We start from the raw sequence: 13,471 nt of genomic DNA, 5'->3' as shown, positions 1-13,471 counted from the left end.
GCATTATGGCTGCTTACAAACCTAAAAGGGTCACTTTAAACTCAGTGCGGTCTAACACCAAATCCAGATCATGCCCAAAAGAGGCACTGTTAGTTGGACCCAGCTCACCCAACATCTGTATACATCAAGTGGATTAGTGGGGCTTTTTTGGTGCTTTTCTCTAATAGCTGACTGAATCAACTATAAGATAAAAGTGCCAAAAAGCCACACTGAAGCAACCAACCTATACAGATGCTGCAGAGCTAGGTCAAACTAACGCACTGCTTCTTCCAGTAAAGTGCATTTTTGGTTTGTTTGGGTTTTTTTAACATCTGTAAGCAGCCTATGAAAATCTAGGTTGGGGTTAGCAATCTATAACCTGTGACGAGGTCCAATCTAGCCTGAGGGATCAACAGCACAGAGCTCTACCATTCTGTCCATCCCTTTGCCATGCTTCTCTCTGCTTGGAACCTGCTGCTCTGCTGCATCCACACTTCCCTCACTGCAGAGGGGTCAGGTTAGTGCAGGCAGCAGTGTTAGTGCAATGGGGTGAGGGGGAGGGGAGTGAAAACTTCTAGATCACAGCCAGTTAGGCTGCAAACTCCAGTCTGTACTGGAAAAGGTGATTGGACAGCCTTTGCCTTTTTCATTTCAGTCTTCAGTATGTTCTTATTTTTCTAAATGAAATGACCTTTTCTTGCATTTATAATAGATTATTTTAACATGCCTCAGAAATCACGGAAAAATATGTAAACATTTCATATAGTTAGTTATTAAACATGAGCTCTCTCTCTACCAATGTGCAATACTTTCAGTGAATCCGTACCTCTCCATATCTGTCGAGATTTTGTAGTTTATTAAAACTCCCACTGATTGAAACGTCATCTAAGCCACAGAGAACTCTATTCATGCTTCCATCCTCAAACGATCGTTGTTTCTGTTTGGATCGGAAGACGTCTCCCTGTAACCACAGCATTGCTTGTTTCCTGTTAAATATTAAATGAGAAGTATAATTAGTTTCAACAATTTTTTTTGCAGACCAAACTAATCAGAAAACATGCAAGCAATCTTTAACTGAGAGTATTTTGGTCTTTTAAATATCTTCATAATCAAAACAGAAAATTATGTTATGTAACAAAAGCATACAACTTCTCTCCTATGGTAAATAAAGCTAGATTAGATAAAAATCTCTGTACGAGATTATGTGTATCATAAACCTAGAATCTGTCATTCTTCCAGCTGTCCCTCACTCTTCAGAATTTTGTTTAAGTGTATCCTAATCATGGAGAAACAAAAAACAAAAAACAAAAAAATCAGCAATATGCTATAGAAGCCAATACTATTTTTTAAAGTATTTTAAAGCTATTTGTAATTTTTTTTGTTTAAAGGCACAAACCAAAAACATGGTATTATTTAACTTTTATGTATGTACACAATTAACGTATGGTGATGTGGTGTTGTGTACGGTACTGTTAGCATGAGTGGTTTAATAAGAAGCAGTCAAGCAATAACTGAGATATGCAGAGAAGGGGTGCAAAATCAAATTAAGGTGAACAGAACAGTGATATCAGCTGTATAAGAGAACGTTTTTTTGATGTGTTGGAGGAAAAAAACAACAGCGTTTACCCACTGTCAGCAAGTGTGGGCAGGGTAGGCTTGTTGGCTGGGACAAGTTATAAACCGCCTTAAATTCTTTAGGTAAGGGACTGTTTTTCTCTTGTGTGAGCTCACAGTGCTTAGCAAAATGAAGCCCCACAGAAACTACAGAAGCAACCACAAGGCAATTATTAATAATACTGGAAAGCAGAGAGCAAACCATTGTCAGCCAAGATATATCTGTTAACAGCTTCTCTCTTCATTTATAACCAATGACTAATGCCTCCTAATGGAATTTGGAAAAGGTCCAATATTGTAGTTAGGTGACTAAGCCCCATTCTTCAACCAAAGTTACCAGAAGAGTTCTTTCAAACCTGCTGAGACCCTCGATCAGCTGACTGTTAGCATTATAACAATAATTTTAAATTACATAAACACAAACCTTAAGGACAATATATTAGACACTTCCTTAAGAGAAAACTTTCCATTGGTTACAAACAGGGTTCCACTCATTTCCCAAACTACAAAGTTGGGTTGAGTGAGGAGAGAGCTGCTGAAAGAATGAGAATGATCAGATATGAAAATTGTCTCATTTCTGCATAGCTTTTCTCCTTATTTATAATAAATGGGAAGTGGCATGTGACGATTCATAGAAGAGCACGTGTAAGAGTTCAGCAGAGCTTTAATTTGTATTACAGCAGAATTGAGGGGAAAAATCCTCTCACAATTCAGTTGCATCTCTCTAGCAGAGGATGATGTAGCAGAAGAATGGAACCTCGAGTTCTCCCTGGATAAGGCTCACATATTTTTTCCCCCACAATGCCATACGGGACCTGATAGATGGAGCCCAGATTCATTCTATAAATAGTATCTGAGAGACCCATTATGGCAAATGCTGCGAAGTTTTACAGTTTTGCTTACAGGAACTTCTTAGACAGACCTGTGGCCAAAGTCTTTTAGACAGAATGAAACCAAGTGGACACAGTTATTTTTTTCTGCTCACACCAGATATGAAGTCCAATGGGATAAATGCCATTGCCCTGGAAGGCTCTTTTTGGATACCAAAGTGAGATTAACAGAGAATACAGGAACTACACTTCTCTTTGGATAGCCATCTAGATACGGTCCAGTCCGGGTGGTGAAAAGTCTCTCTACTTCAAGAAGTCTGATCTTTTCTGCAACTCAATAGCAGTGCTTTGGCTGTCTATCAAGTTCTGCTCTTGTTGTATTGTTGACCAGAGGATACTACTCTTCTTTTCATCCACTATATCTTGCATGCAAAGGTGAGGTTCCTACAATTTAGTATTGCCCATTAACTTTAATATTTGAAAGTCAACTTGAATTCCCAAATAAGGTGATGGAACCAGTCCTCTATGAGTCCACTTCTCCACCCAATATATTATGTATGCTGCACAGCTATCGTAATTAGTTTTCACAAAATTATTATCAAGTTGATTTTCTTGACAGTCTGCTGTTCAGAAAAGCAACTGTGAAATTAAGTAATGTTTTTTCAATAAAGTTCAACAGTAAGTTTGGCGGTAAAGGAAGGTCTAACAATGCAATTCAGAATAATTTCAATCTATGGAATAATAATCTGCTTTCACATGATTTTGGAAGAACAGCAAGAAAGCTTGGCTGACATGTTTTGTATGACTAATTTGTACCTCTTGACAGAAGCACGGAATATTGTCAAATATTTGCTAGTTTGTCAGCATGTGTGAAAAATAATAATCTGGAGTGATATCTGGCCTGAGTCTTGTGGTTTCAAATAAACACTCATAAGTAGGAACACAACGTAAGAAATGTAATTCTTTACTTTTCTCAGTTAGCCTCCCTTACCCACGGAGGAGCAAGGTATAGGAGAAAGAGTGACTCTTTGGCAATAACCCAAATGTGTCTGGGTTATCTGCATATATTCCAAGAGAGAACAGCTCGTATTGGGTGGTTGGCTAATAAGTAAACACACCTGAAAAAATATGTTCCTGAATAAAGTGAGGGAAGAAAATATCCAGTATAACTAAAGAATGACGCGAAATTGCATTGGTGTTGATATCAGCCAAGTTAACTCTGGGGAGAACCTTATGAGATTTTTTTAAAAAGGCACCAGTTCATTCTGTGAATACTACACAGAAGATGGAGATGTCATGCACTCCACAAGAAGATGGAGCTATAGTGCACTCTATACTCAGGGAGTAAAACCACTGCTTTGCCCTGACAATTTCTACAATGACATTTCCTGCTGCCGAGACAAAAAAAAAAAACAACTTATACCATAAAACCCCTAAAAATGAATGGAAGGAGCACAATTTAACTTAATACAATCAATACTGTACTAATTGAATTACTCATGTTTATGGCTATATTAACACCTACTGTTTTAAAATTTCCCTATATTTACTCTACTTTCAATTTACCACAATGAAATATTGCAGGAACAAGGCCCCATGTCACAGAACTGAGGACTAACTTGAGTTCACATGTGACTAAAAACATGACAGGCCATCATTTCCTTTGGATGGAAAGAGGAGAATACCCATCCCCTGCCAGCTAAATTTGGGTAGAGATGTGATGCACTAAGGGGAGAGAAGAGGAAGTGTTGATTCTCAGCAGACCAGGAGCGAGTGAAATCTTTCACTGAGCTCTTGAGGCAGACCTCTGATCTGTTACAGTATAAGTCACTTAAAAGATACCCATAGATAAGGTGGATAGCCATTGAAATTGTGCAACCTGTACTTACCATTGGTCAGTTCCCACTGATTTTAATATTAAAGACACTGCTTAAGCTGCTTGAAGTATGACAGTTAGGCCCCTTCTATATGTTACAGGTATCACATAATTAACTGGTTAACTGCACAATTAACTTGAGACCAGCCACACGTGCAAAGTAGCTATCACTAGATAAAAAACTCCAAAGAGCTATAAAGCCACACCTCCTTCTCCCCCACACCCCATGCTAGATAAGGCCAGTGGAGGATCTGAGAACTGCCCATCCAGCCCAATAGGGAAAAAGGTTGGGTACTACTGACCTAGAAGGATCAAGTAAGTACTCACTTCACAGATTGGGCAATTTTAAGACTGTCAAGTGGTCCCACTGTGTGCAGTTTAAACTGGGCTAGGAGGAACCTGGGAATCAGGGAGACACCAACCTACCTATTTTGGTATTTCCACTGGGCTCATTTTATGTACAATAATTCAACCTTTATTTACATAAAATGTGTTCTGTTAAAGACGCACAAAAATCAACACATGGACCACAAATGCAGGTGCTATTGCAAAACTGGAGGCAAATAATTACAACTAACATGTTTCTCTAACAAAAATCTCACCTTTCCCCAGCTCTTGAAGGCTGTAGCTGAACAGATCAGAGATACCTCAGGTGTTGCTAAGCAATGTCACATGCAAGACTTAAAATAAATGAAACAAAGACACTAGACAATAACATGATATTCTTGATGACAAAATAAAAAGATATACACTTTGGCCATCACTGGTTTGTTATCTTTTAGAAGCTCCCTTAAATATGCTGAAGTAAACTACATACACAATTTAGAAGTTTCATATTCAGGTTCTGAATCAGCCTTAATAAAGCTAATTTTCTCTCAAACAATATATTGTAGAAGTTGTTTTATTTATTTATTTATAAATCTTTTCAGAAAAGACTTCCTTTGCTTCTTCCTGCATTGTGCTGAACTCACTGGACACGAGACAAAATAAACTGTACCAGTTAAATCCTTTTCCTTATGTACTAGAACTCAAGAGAGAGAGCGAAGGGGTGTTGAAAACCCATGAAGATAATTTATGTTTTCTGCTGCAGTTGAAGGATTTTTATCTTGTATCTTACCTGTACCAAAACAGTTTATAGACTAGTACAACAGTCACAGTAAGTACAGAAGTTATTGCTAATAATATATAATAGTTTTTAAGCAGGTCTGTACTGTATACAATATTTACTCAAATAGAAGACGATCTTGATTATAAATCAACCCCCGCAATAATAAGATTCCATATATGGAAAAATTATAAATTTGTTATAATTTTCCAAGTAACAGATTCTAATAATTGGAGGTTTGTCTTGAATTTGTCCCCCTCCCACTGTTACAGCAGGGAAAATAAGTCTGGGATGTCAGGTAGCCCTCTACTTTCTGCCTCCCCTGAACTTCTCCCAGGGCAGCCCCTTCCCCCTCTCCTTACTGTCAGACCCTGCTCTCCCTGTGCATATGGAACTGTGGAGCAAATTTAAAAACAATAACCATGACATTAAACATGACTGTAGCAATGTGCATATTATCACCAAGGAGGAGTTCTCAGCACTGGTCCGTACCTGCAGGGAGCGGATCAGTAAAGCCAAGGTTGCAACTGAGCTCCATCTGGCTTCACATATCAAAGATAACAAAAAGTCCTTTTTCAGACATTCAGGGAGTCAGAAAAAAAGCAGGGGTAACACTGGACCCCTGCTGAACCAAGTGAGACAGCTGATAACCAACACCCAGGAAAAGCCCAACCTGCTTACTGGGTACTTTGCGTCGGTCTTTCATCAGTCCAATGAGGCTGCCTTGCCTAGCAAGACACGAGATGGCCAGGGTGTGAGTGTATTTATACCCAGCAACAGTGGGTATAAAGTAAAGGATCACCTTGAGAGGCTGGGCACCTTCAAGTCAGCTGGTCCTGACAGATTACACCCTAGGGTGCTCAAGGAGCTGGCAGGTATCATAGTCCAAATATTGGCAAAAATATTCAAAAACTTGTGGTGCTCATGTGAAGTACCTGAAGACTGGAAGAAAGCCAATGTGGTACCCATCTTCAAGAAAGGGTGGAAAGTAGATCCCAGGAATTACGGGCCAATCAGCTTGACCTCGATCCCCGGAAAGAAAATTATCAAGGAGACCCTTCTGGATAAAGTGGCTGAGGGCAGCATCCTGAGGGATAGCCAGCACGGGTTTGTAGCAGGTAGGTCTTGCCTGACCATAGATTCATAGATGTTAGGGTCATAAGGGACCTCAATAGAACAAGTCCGACCCCCTGCACAGACAGGAAAGAGTGCTGGGTTCAGATGACCCAAGCCAAATGCCCATCCAACCTCCTCTTGAAGACCCCCAGGGTAGGGGAGAGCACCACCTCCCTTGGGAGCCCATTCCAGACTTTGGCCACTCTAACTGCGAAGACGTTCTTCTTAACATCCAGTCTAAATCTGCTCTCTGTTAGCTTATGACCGTTATTTCTTGTGACCCCCAGGGGTGCCGTGGTGAGTAGAGCCTCACCAATTCCTTTCTGTGCCCCCATGATGAATTTATAGGTAGCCACAAGGTTGCCTCTCAACCTTCTCTTGTGGAGGCTGAAGAGGTCCAGGTGCCCTAGTCTCTCTTCGTAGGGCTTGGCCTGCAAGCCCTTAACCATACGAGTGGCCCTTCTCTGGACCCTCTCCAGGTTATCCACATCCCTCTTGAAGTGTGGCACCCAAAACTGGATGCAGTATTCCAACTGCGGTCTGACCAGCGTCCAATAGAGGGGAAGTATCACCTCCTCCGTTCTGTTTGTCATGTATCTGCTGATGCACGATAAAATGCAGTTAGCTTTTCTGATGACTTAGTCACACTGACGACACATGTTCATCTTGGAGTCCACTAGGACTCCAAGATCCCTTTCTGCTTCCGTGCTACTGAGCAGGTCATTTCCTAGGCAATAGGTGTGCTGGACATTTTTCCTCCCTAGATGCAGCACTTTGCATTTCTCCTTGGTGACATTTCACCTAGACGAAGGGAGAAGAGATTGACGTCATATATCTGGACTTTAAAAAAGCCTTTGATCTGGCGTCCCATGACTTCCTCATGGAAAAACTGGCCAACCGTGGCCTTGGCTACACCACAGTCTGATGGCTGGGAAACTGGCTCTGAGGTCAGACCCAGAGAGTAGTGGTCGATGGTAGTGAATCATTATGGTGCGCCATGACCAGTGGCATCACCCAAGGTTCTGTCTTTGGACCAGTTCTCTTTAACACCTTTATCAATGATGTGGACATTGGTGGCAGAAGCACACTGGCTATGTTTGCCGATGACACTAAACTTTGGGGCACAGCATCCACACATGTACACAGGTTAGTGATCCAGGCTGACTTGGATAAACTTAGTAAGTGGGCGGATACTAATCTGATGATGTTCAATACCGATAAATGTAAGGTATTAAACCTCGGAAAAAAACCCTGCAGCATGCATATGGGCTCGGCAGTACTATGCTTGCTAGCACCACTGCTGAAAGAGACTTGGAGGTCATGACTGAATATGAGCCACGAATGCAATGTTGCAGCTGGCAAAGCAAACTAAACTCTGGCTTTCATCCATAGATGCTTCTCAAATAAATCTCAGGGTGTCATCCTCCTGCTGTACTCGGGCTTGGTGAGGCCACAGCTGGAGTACTGCATCCAATTCTGGACTCCACAAATCAAGAAGGATGTCGAGAAGCTTGAGAGAGTCCAGAGGAGAGCCATGCGCATGATCAGAGGGCAAGGAAATAGGTTTTATGAAGACAGGCTGAGAGCTATGGGACTCTTCAGTCTGGAAAACTGCAGGCTCAGGGGGGACCTGGTGACATAAGGGGTGTACATCACAATTTGGGAGAACGTCTGTTCAATAGAGCACCCCAAGGAAAAACAAGGACCAACGGTTATAAACTGCTACAAGACCGTTTTAGGCTGGACATAAAAAAATTCTTTATGGTCCGTGCCCCCAAGACCTGGAACAGACTCTTTCCAGAAGTGGTGCAGGCACGTACTCTGGACTCATTCAAGAAATGCTTGGATGCTTATCTTGCTGGGGTCCTTTGACCCTAGCTGACTTCCTGCCGCTGGGGCAGGGGGCTGGACTTGATGATCTTCAAGGTCCCTTCCAGACCTAACGTCTATGAATATACTACTTACGCACTTAGATCATCCAGAATTGATGCATGGTACCTCCTTTTTTTAATTGATGCAAGTTTTAGCACACTTTAGCACTCACTTAGAGATAATACAAACTATGCATGATATTATTCAAAAGCCAAAAGCCTTGTGATTAACTCTGTAGTTCATTAGGCTGTGCCCCACCATAGTCAACAGCATTTCAAGCCATGATGACTACCCAGCTGAGAACTGCTCAGTATGTGTGTATACTCCATGTGCTAATTAACGCCCCCACTGATGACTGGAATTGGGTGTTCTTGTCACAAGTCCTGGGATGCTCCAAAAATATATATGCAGATTTGGTGCAGGGCAACTTGATCTAACCTTAATGGACCCTTGCCATTGACTTTAATGAACAAGCTATAAAGCTATCTGCCAGGGGACCTAGACGTATGCTATTTTCATTGCACAACAGGTACTGAAGAATACTGTTGCCCAATTAAAATATTCCTGGCTTGATGTTCAAGGGGCAACTGTCCAAAGGGGATAAAAGCAGTGCAGGAGTTTGCCATGCCAGTACTTGCGAGTTAGGGGAGCTTGAAAGCTACAGCTAGGAGTGGATCCTCTTCTGCTGTGCAATAAATGCCCTGTCCCACCAAAAGACGTACTGATGGACCAAGTAAGATGGGGAGGGAAAGCATTCCCTCGCTTTTGTTTGATGTATGCCTCTGCATCCTGCACAGAAGACGCAACTCTGTATTTTTATATGATCTGGTTTTTTATATGTTAATGTTTAAAATTGATCCTCCATGCAAAATATATTTGTTGCTACATCAATAAAATACTGCTATTTGACATTCATCCTGTTTTGATAACTACAGACTTACTTTCTCCAAAAATGATGTGCCTTTTGATCCCAAAAAGTAAGACGTGCCAGAGACTCCGTAAAGTCCTTTAGAGACCTCAGAATTGGCACTGATTTTACACGTAAGATGCTTTGATAATATAGTGATGGGGCAGCATGATAACATCCTAACAGATTAGATCAGAAGTGCTCAACCCTTAGGCTGCAGGCTAGATCCAGCCTGTGGAGCTGCTTCTTCCAACCCACTGAGGTCCTCAAAGGAAATATGAATGCAGGAAAGCAGTTGCAGCGTTAACTGCCACACCCCTGCTGCCATATTTCCAAACCTGTGGGGAGCCCTGCAAGCTGAAAATATGGCCCTGCACAATAGATTAGGTTGGCACCTAAGCAGATCTCGGTGCACAGGGTTAGGCTGACATGTTGGATTGTGCCCACAGACTAACCCCACACGGGATTAGGTCCACAGATTGACCCCATACTACTCATCTGGCCCCTGAGCCCGGAAGATTGGCTGCCACTGGATTAGATAGAATAGATAGATCAGGAAAGAAATGGACATAAATTGTTAGGAGCAGTAGGTCCTCTTCAGTAACAAAAGATGCTGTACTTACTCTTCCAGAAAGTGTTGTTGGGGTCCTATAATAGAACCTGGACGACATATTCTTATCCAAGCAATGGCTTCAGCATGTGTGAACCTATAGTGTTTCATTATGTAACAGGCTATTAACGTTCCTGTTCTCCCTAAACCAGCTGCAAGAGGCAAAAGCATTAAAATAAATATTGATATACAAGCATACACATGCAATTCAACATTCTGAAATAGAAAATGCTTTCCCCCAAGTATCACATCTCTGTATTTATATAATTTTATTAAAACTGTGATAAACTGTTAAACTAAAGTGCAGGACAAAGTGCATAAAAGTGAATATTATTTTAATTTCCATCATTCCAATTCAAATGTTTTAAAAAGAAAATAATTATAAACAACATTTATAAAATATGAAAAGTTTAGCTAACACCCTATAATAAACTAGTAACTACAAGCAAAAAAAAGTTTCTAAAAAAACTGTTAGAATCATAGGGCTGGAAGGGACCCCAAAGGATCACTGGGTCCAGCCCCCTGCATGAGGAGGAAAGACATCTGGGGTCAGGTGACCCCAGCCAGGTGATCGTCCAGTCTTCTTTTGAAGACCACTAAGGTAAATGATTGCACCACCTCTGGGGGGAACTTGTTCCATAGTCTGGACACCCCAGATGTGAAGAAGTTTTTTCTAATATTCATCCTGAAACTATCTTCCAGGAGTTTGTGGCTGTCATTTCTAGTTTTCCTCCAGGACACCCTGGTGAATAGTTGTTCACTGAGCCCCTGATGCATGCCTCTGATATAGCAGTAAGCTGCAATCAGGCTCCCTCTCAGCCTTCTTTTCTCTAGGCTGAAGAGTCCGAAATTCCTCAGCTTCTTCTCATATGGCTTGCCATGCAAGTCTCTGATCATATGGATGGACCTTCTCTGGACCCTCTCAAGCTTTAGCATGTCCTTGTTGAAGTGTGATGCCCAGAACTGGACACAATACTTCAGCTGCAGCTGCACCAGTGTTGAGTAAAGCAGGAGAATCACTTCTTTGGTTTTACTGGAAATGCATCGATTGATGCATACTAGAGTTTTATTGGCCCTAGTGGCTACTGCATCGCATTGCCAGCTCATATTCATGCTGGGGTTTACTGTTACCCCCAGAGTAGTACCCCCATTTGTAGTGCTGGTCAGGTTAGCATTGCCCAACCTGTAGGTGTGTTGGGGGTTCTTCCTTCCCGGATGCAGCACTTGGCATTTCTCTGCATTGAACCTCATCTGGTTCTGTTCTGCCCAACATGCCAGCCTGTAGGTCTGCTCGCGTCTACATCCTATCTGTGGGTGTATCCATGCAACTCCATATCTTGGTATCATCTGATAACTTGGCCAATGAGCTTTTCACCCCCCCAGGTCATTGATGAAGATATTGAACAGTACTGGGCCAAGTACTGACCCCTGGGGTCTGCCACTGCCCAGATCTCACCAGGATGACACCGATCCATTAATTTGGACTCTCTACATCCTACCCACAACCAGTTTCACACCCATTTGATGGTTTAGATGAGGGTGAGTGTGCCTCCATTGCAAATTACCACCCATATTCAACAAACATTTAAACCTGGAAGTAACCATGCATGTGTTTAAATACTTGTAGGATTGGGTCCTGTATTAACTTTTCAGAATCATCATATATTAATATCAATGCAGTTTGTTATTAATATAATGTTAGCTAATATGCATGACTAGTAACAAATACAAGCTGGCATATCTCTTCCCATCTCCATAACTTAAAGCACTTTACAAACCTATATAAATACAATATTCAGTCTGATTTTACAGAGGGGGAAAGATGGAGGCACACAGAACTTAAGTGTCTTGACCTTGACAAAAGCAAATTAGCAGTAGAGTAGGGATTTGCCCTGTACTTTATCCTAGCATGTAATGTCTTACTCACAAAAAAAAAGTCCGCTTCTCCAATAAAATACTTACAATATTTTACAATGCAGAGACATCCAGTAGCTATTGTTCCTGCATCAACCCTAGTATTGTCAAAATTCATGAACTTTCACTTAACTAACAACTTTCACATTTAATACAAAACAACAACACATTTACATTCATCAAGGAACAGCATTCTTGCCATCCAACTTCTTGGAAAGTTAAGTAATCGCAAGCAAAGGGAAAAAGGTTGGATCTCAAGAACAAAATAAGGTAAGTTTTGCTTTATTATTCTCCTTGATCTGTGGAATTATTTAAACTGAAAGACAGAGTAGTGAAACCACTTATTTTACATGTGACCAGAGGAAAAGTCTAGCGATCTAATTTTGTTAGACCAACTTTCCACCTCCATTGCCTAAAATTTTCAGTTTGTGGATACATAAACTATATTAGATGACCAAAAATAAAGAGTTCAGCAAGTCATCAATGCAAGCTAAAAGCACAATGCTAGATAGCTGAGGAAGACTGATCATGGTGTGGTCAAGATTAGGTACTCAATATTTACCTTTTTTCCCAGGCTAAAAGTGGTACCTGAAAAATTGTATTTAACATTTTAGAAAGTCATATTCCTCTGTCAAAATTCAAAAGTAGTACATCCAGAAGTATAGAGAGAGGTATACAGTCCTTGCCAACTACTAGCCAACTGACATAAACATCAATGAGAATTTTTCACCAAACTTAAGTAACAACAGTACTACAGTATAACCTCATAAATCTGGATATCAAAAATCCGGAATTCTTGAAAATCTGGCACATCAGAGACTAGCGGTGGCCAGTCCCGGAGCAGCAGAGGAGGAAGCTTACACACGGCAGCTGCTGCCACCATCTACCACCCCACGCTGCCACTCTGCATGTGGCCGCTGCTCCAGTACTGGTCACTGCTACCCTCCCTCCCCTGCCCTCCGTGACCAACTGCCACTCTGGTTTAAAAAATCCAAAATTTTCAAATTTCCAGCAGGTGCTCAATCCCGAGCATGCTAGATTTATGAGGTTATACTGTACTAAGCAATATTTAAACAATGCATAGCACAGACTGGCAAATAATGAAAAATGTAGTATAGTGTAGAAAATTTAACGTGGATTTTCAACAGATAAAAATAACCTGCACCGGGTCAAAAACTCAAGGAAAATAATTTTCTAAACTGCAGTCCTCATTATTTGTGAAATGTATTCTTATTTTTTACTGCAAGCTTAGAAATACTTTGCTATATAATATGTTCACACACCTTTACAGTGCACAGCTAGAGCTCCTTCAGCATTCTCACAGATGTTCAAGAAACGCTGCACTATGCTGTCACTTGGTGTGCTTCCATCTATGAAGAACAGGTCATAATGCTCAAAGCCAGCGTCTGTAAAACGCTTTGCCTCATATATTTTTTTGTTTAACCTTATGATGGATGTGACATTGTGCTTCCTGAAATAGGGAAAGTAGGCTTCGGGTGCATGAAGAGGATAACCTAGAAAAAGCAAAACAAGAATATTTAAACGTTAATAAAAATCACTGAAAACTACCTTAATGACACCAAACTGAAACAAAAAAACCCACTAAACTGACTCATTTTTAGAACAAAAAGTTGATTATGCTTAACCT

The 13,471-nt window shown here is 41.1% G+C and overlaps 1 protein-coding gene across 2 annotated transcripts in view; it reads right to left on the bottom strand.

Annotated features, from left to right (window-relative positions):
- Nucleotides 1-13,471, bottom strand: part of CDC14A (cell division cycle 14A) — a 142,163-nt gene that overhangs the window by 30,310 nt on the left and 98,382 nt on the right. For both annotated transcript variants that reach the window (XM_019531022.1, XM_019531021.1), the window contains exons 9-11: nucleotides 13,107-13,337; nucleotides 9,923-10,061; nucleotides 806-965 (exon numbers count right to left, since the gene is read on the bottom strand). In XM_019531022.1, the coding sequence (XP_019386567.1) occupies nucleotides 806-965; nucleotides 9,923-10,061; nucleotides 13,107-13,337 (530 nt within the window). The remainder of the gene's footprint in view (nucleotides 1-805; nucleotides 966-9,922; nucleotides 10,062-13,106; nucleotides 13,338-13,471) is intronic.

Source organism: Crocodylus porosus, unplaced genomic scaffold, assembly GCF_001723895.1.
Source record: "Crocodylus porosus isolate Cpor-Errol unplaced genomic scaffold, CroPor_comp1, whole genome shotgun sequence".
Taxonomy (NCBI): Eukaryota; Metazoa; Chordata; order Crocodylia; family Crocodylidae; genus Crocodylus; species Crocodylus porosus.
This window is presented reverse-complemented; position numbering and strand designations above follow the sequence as displayed.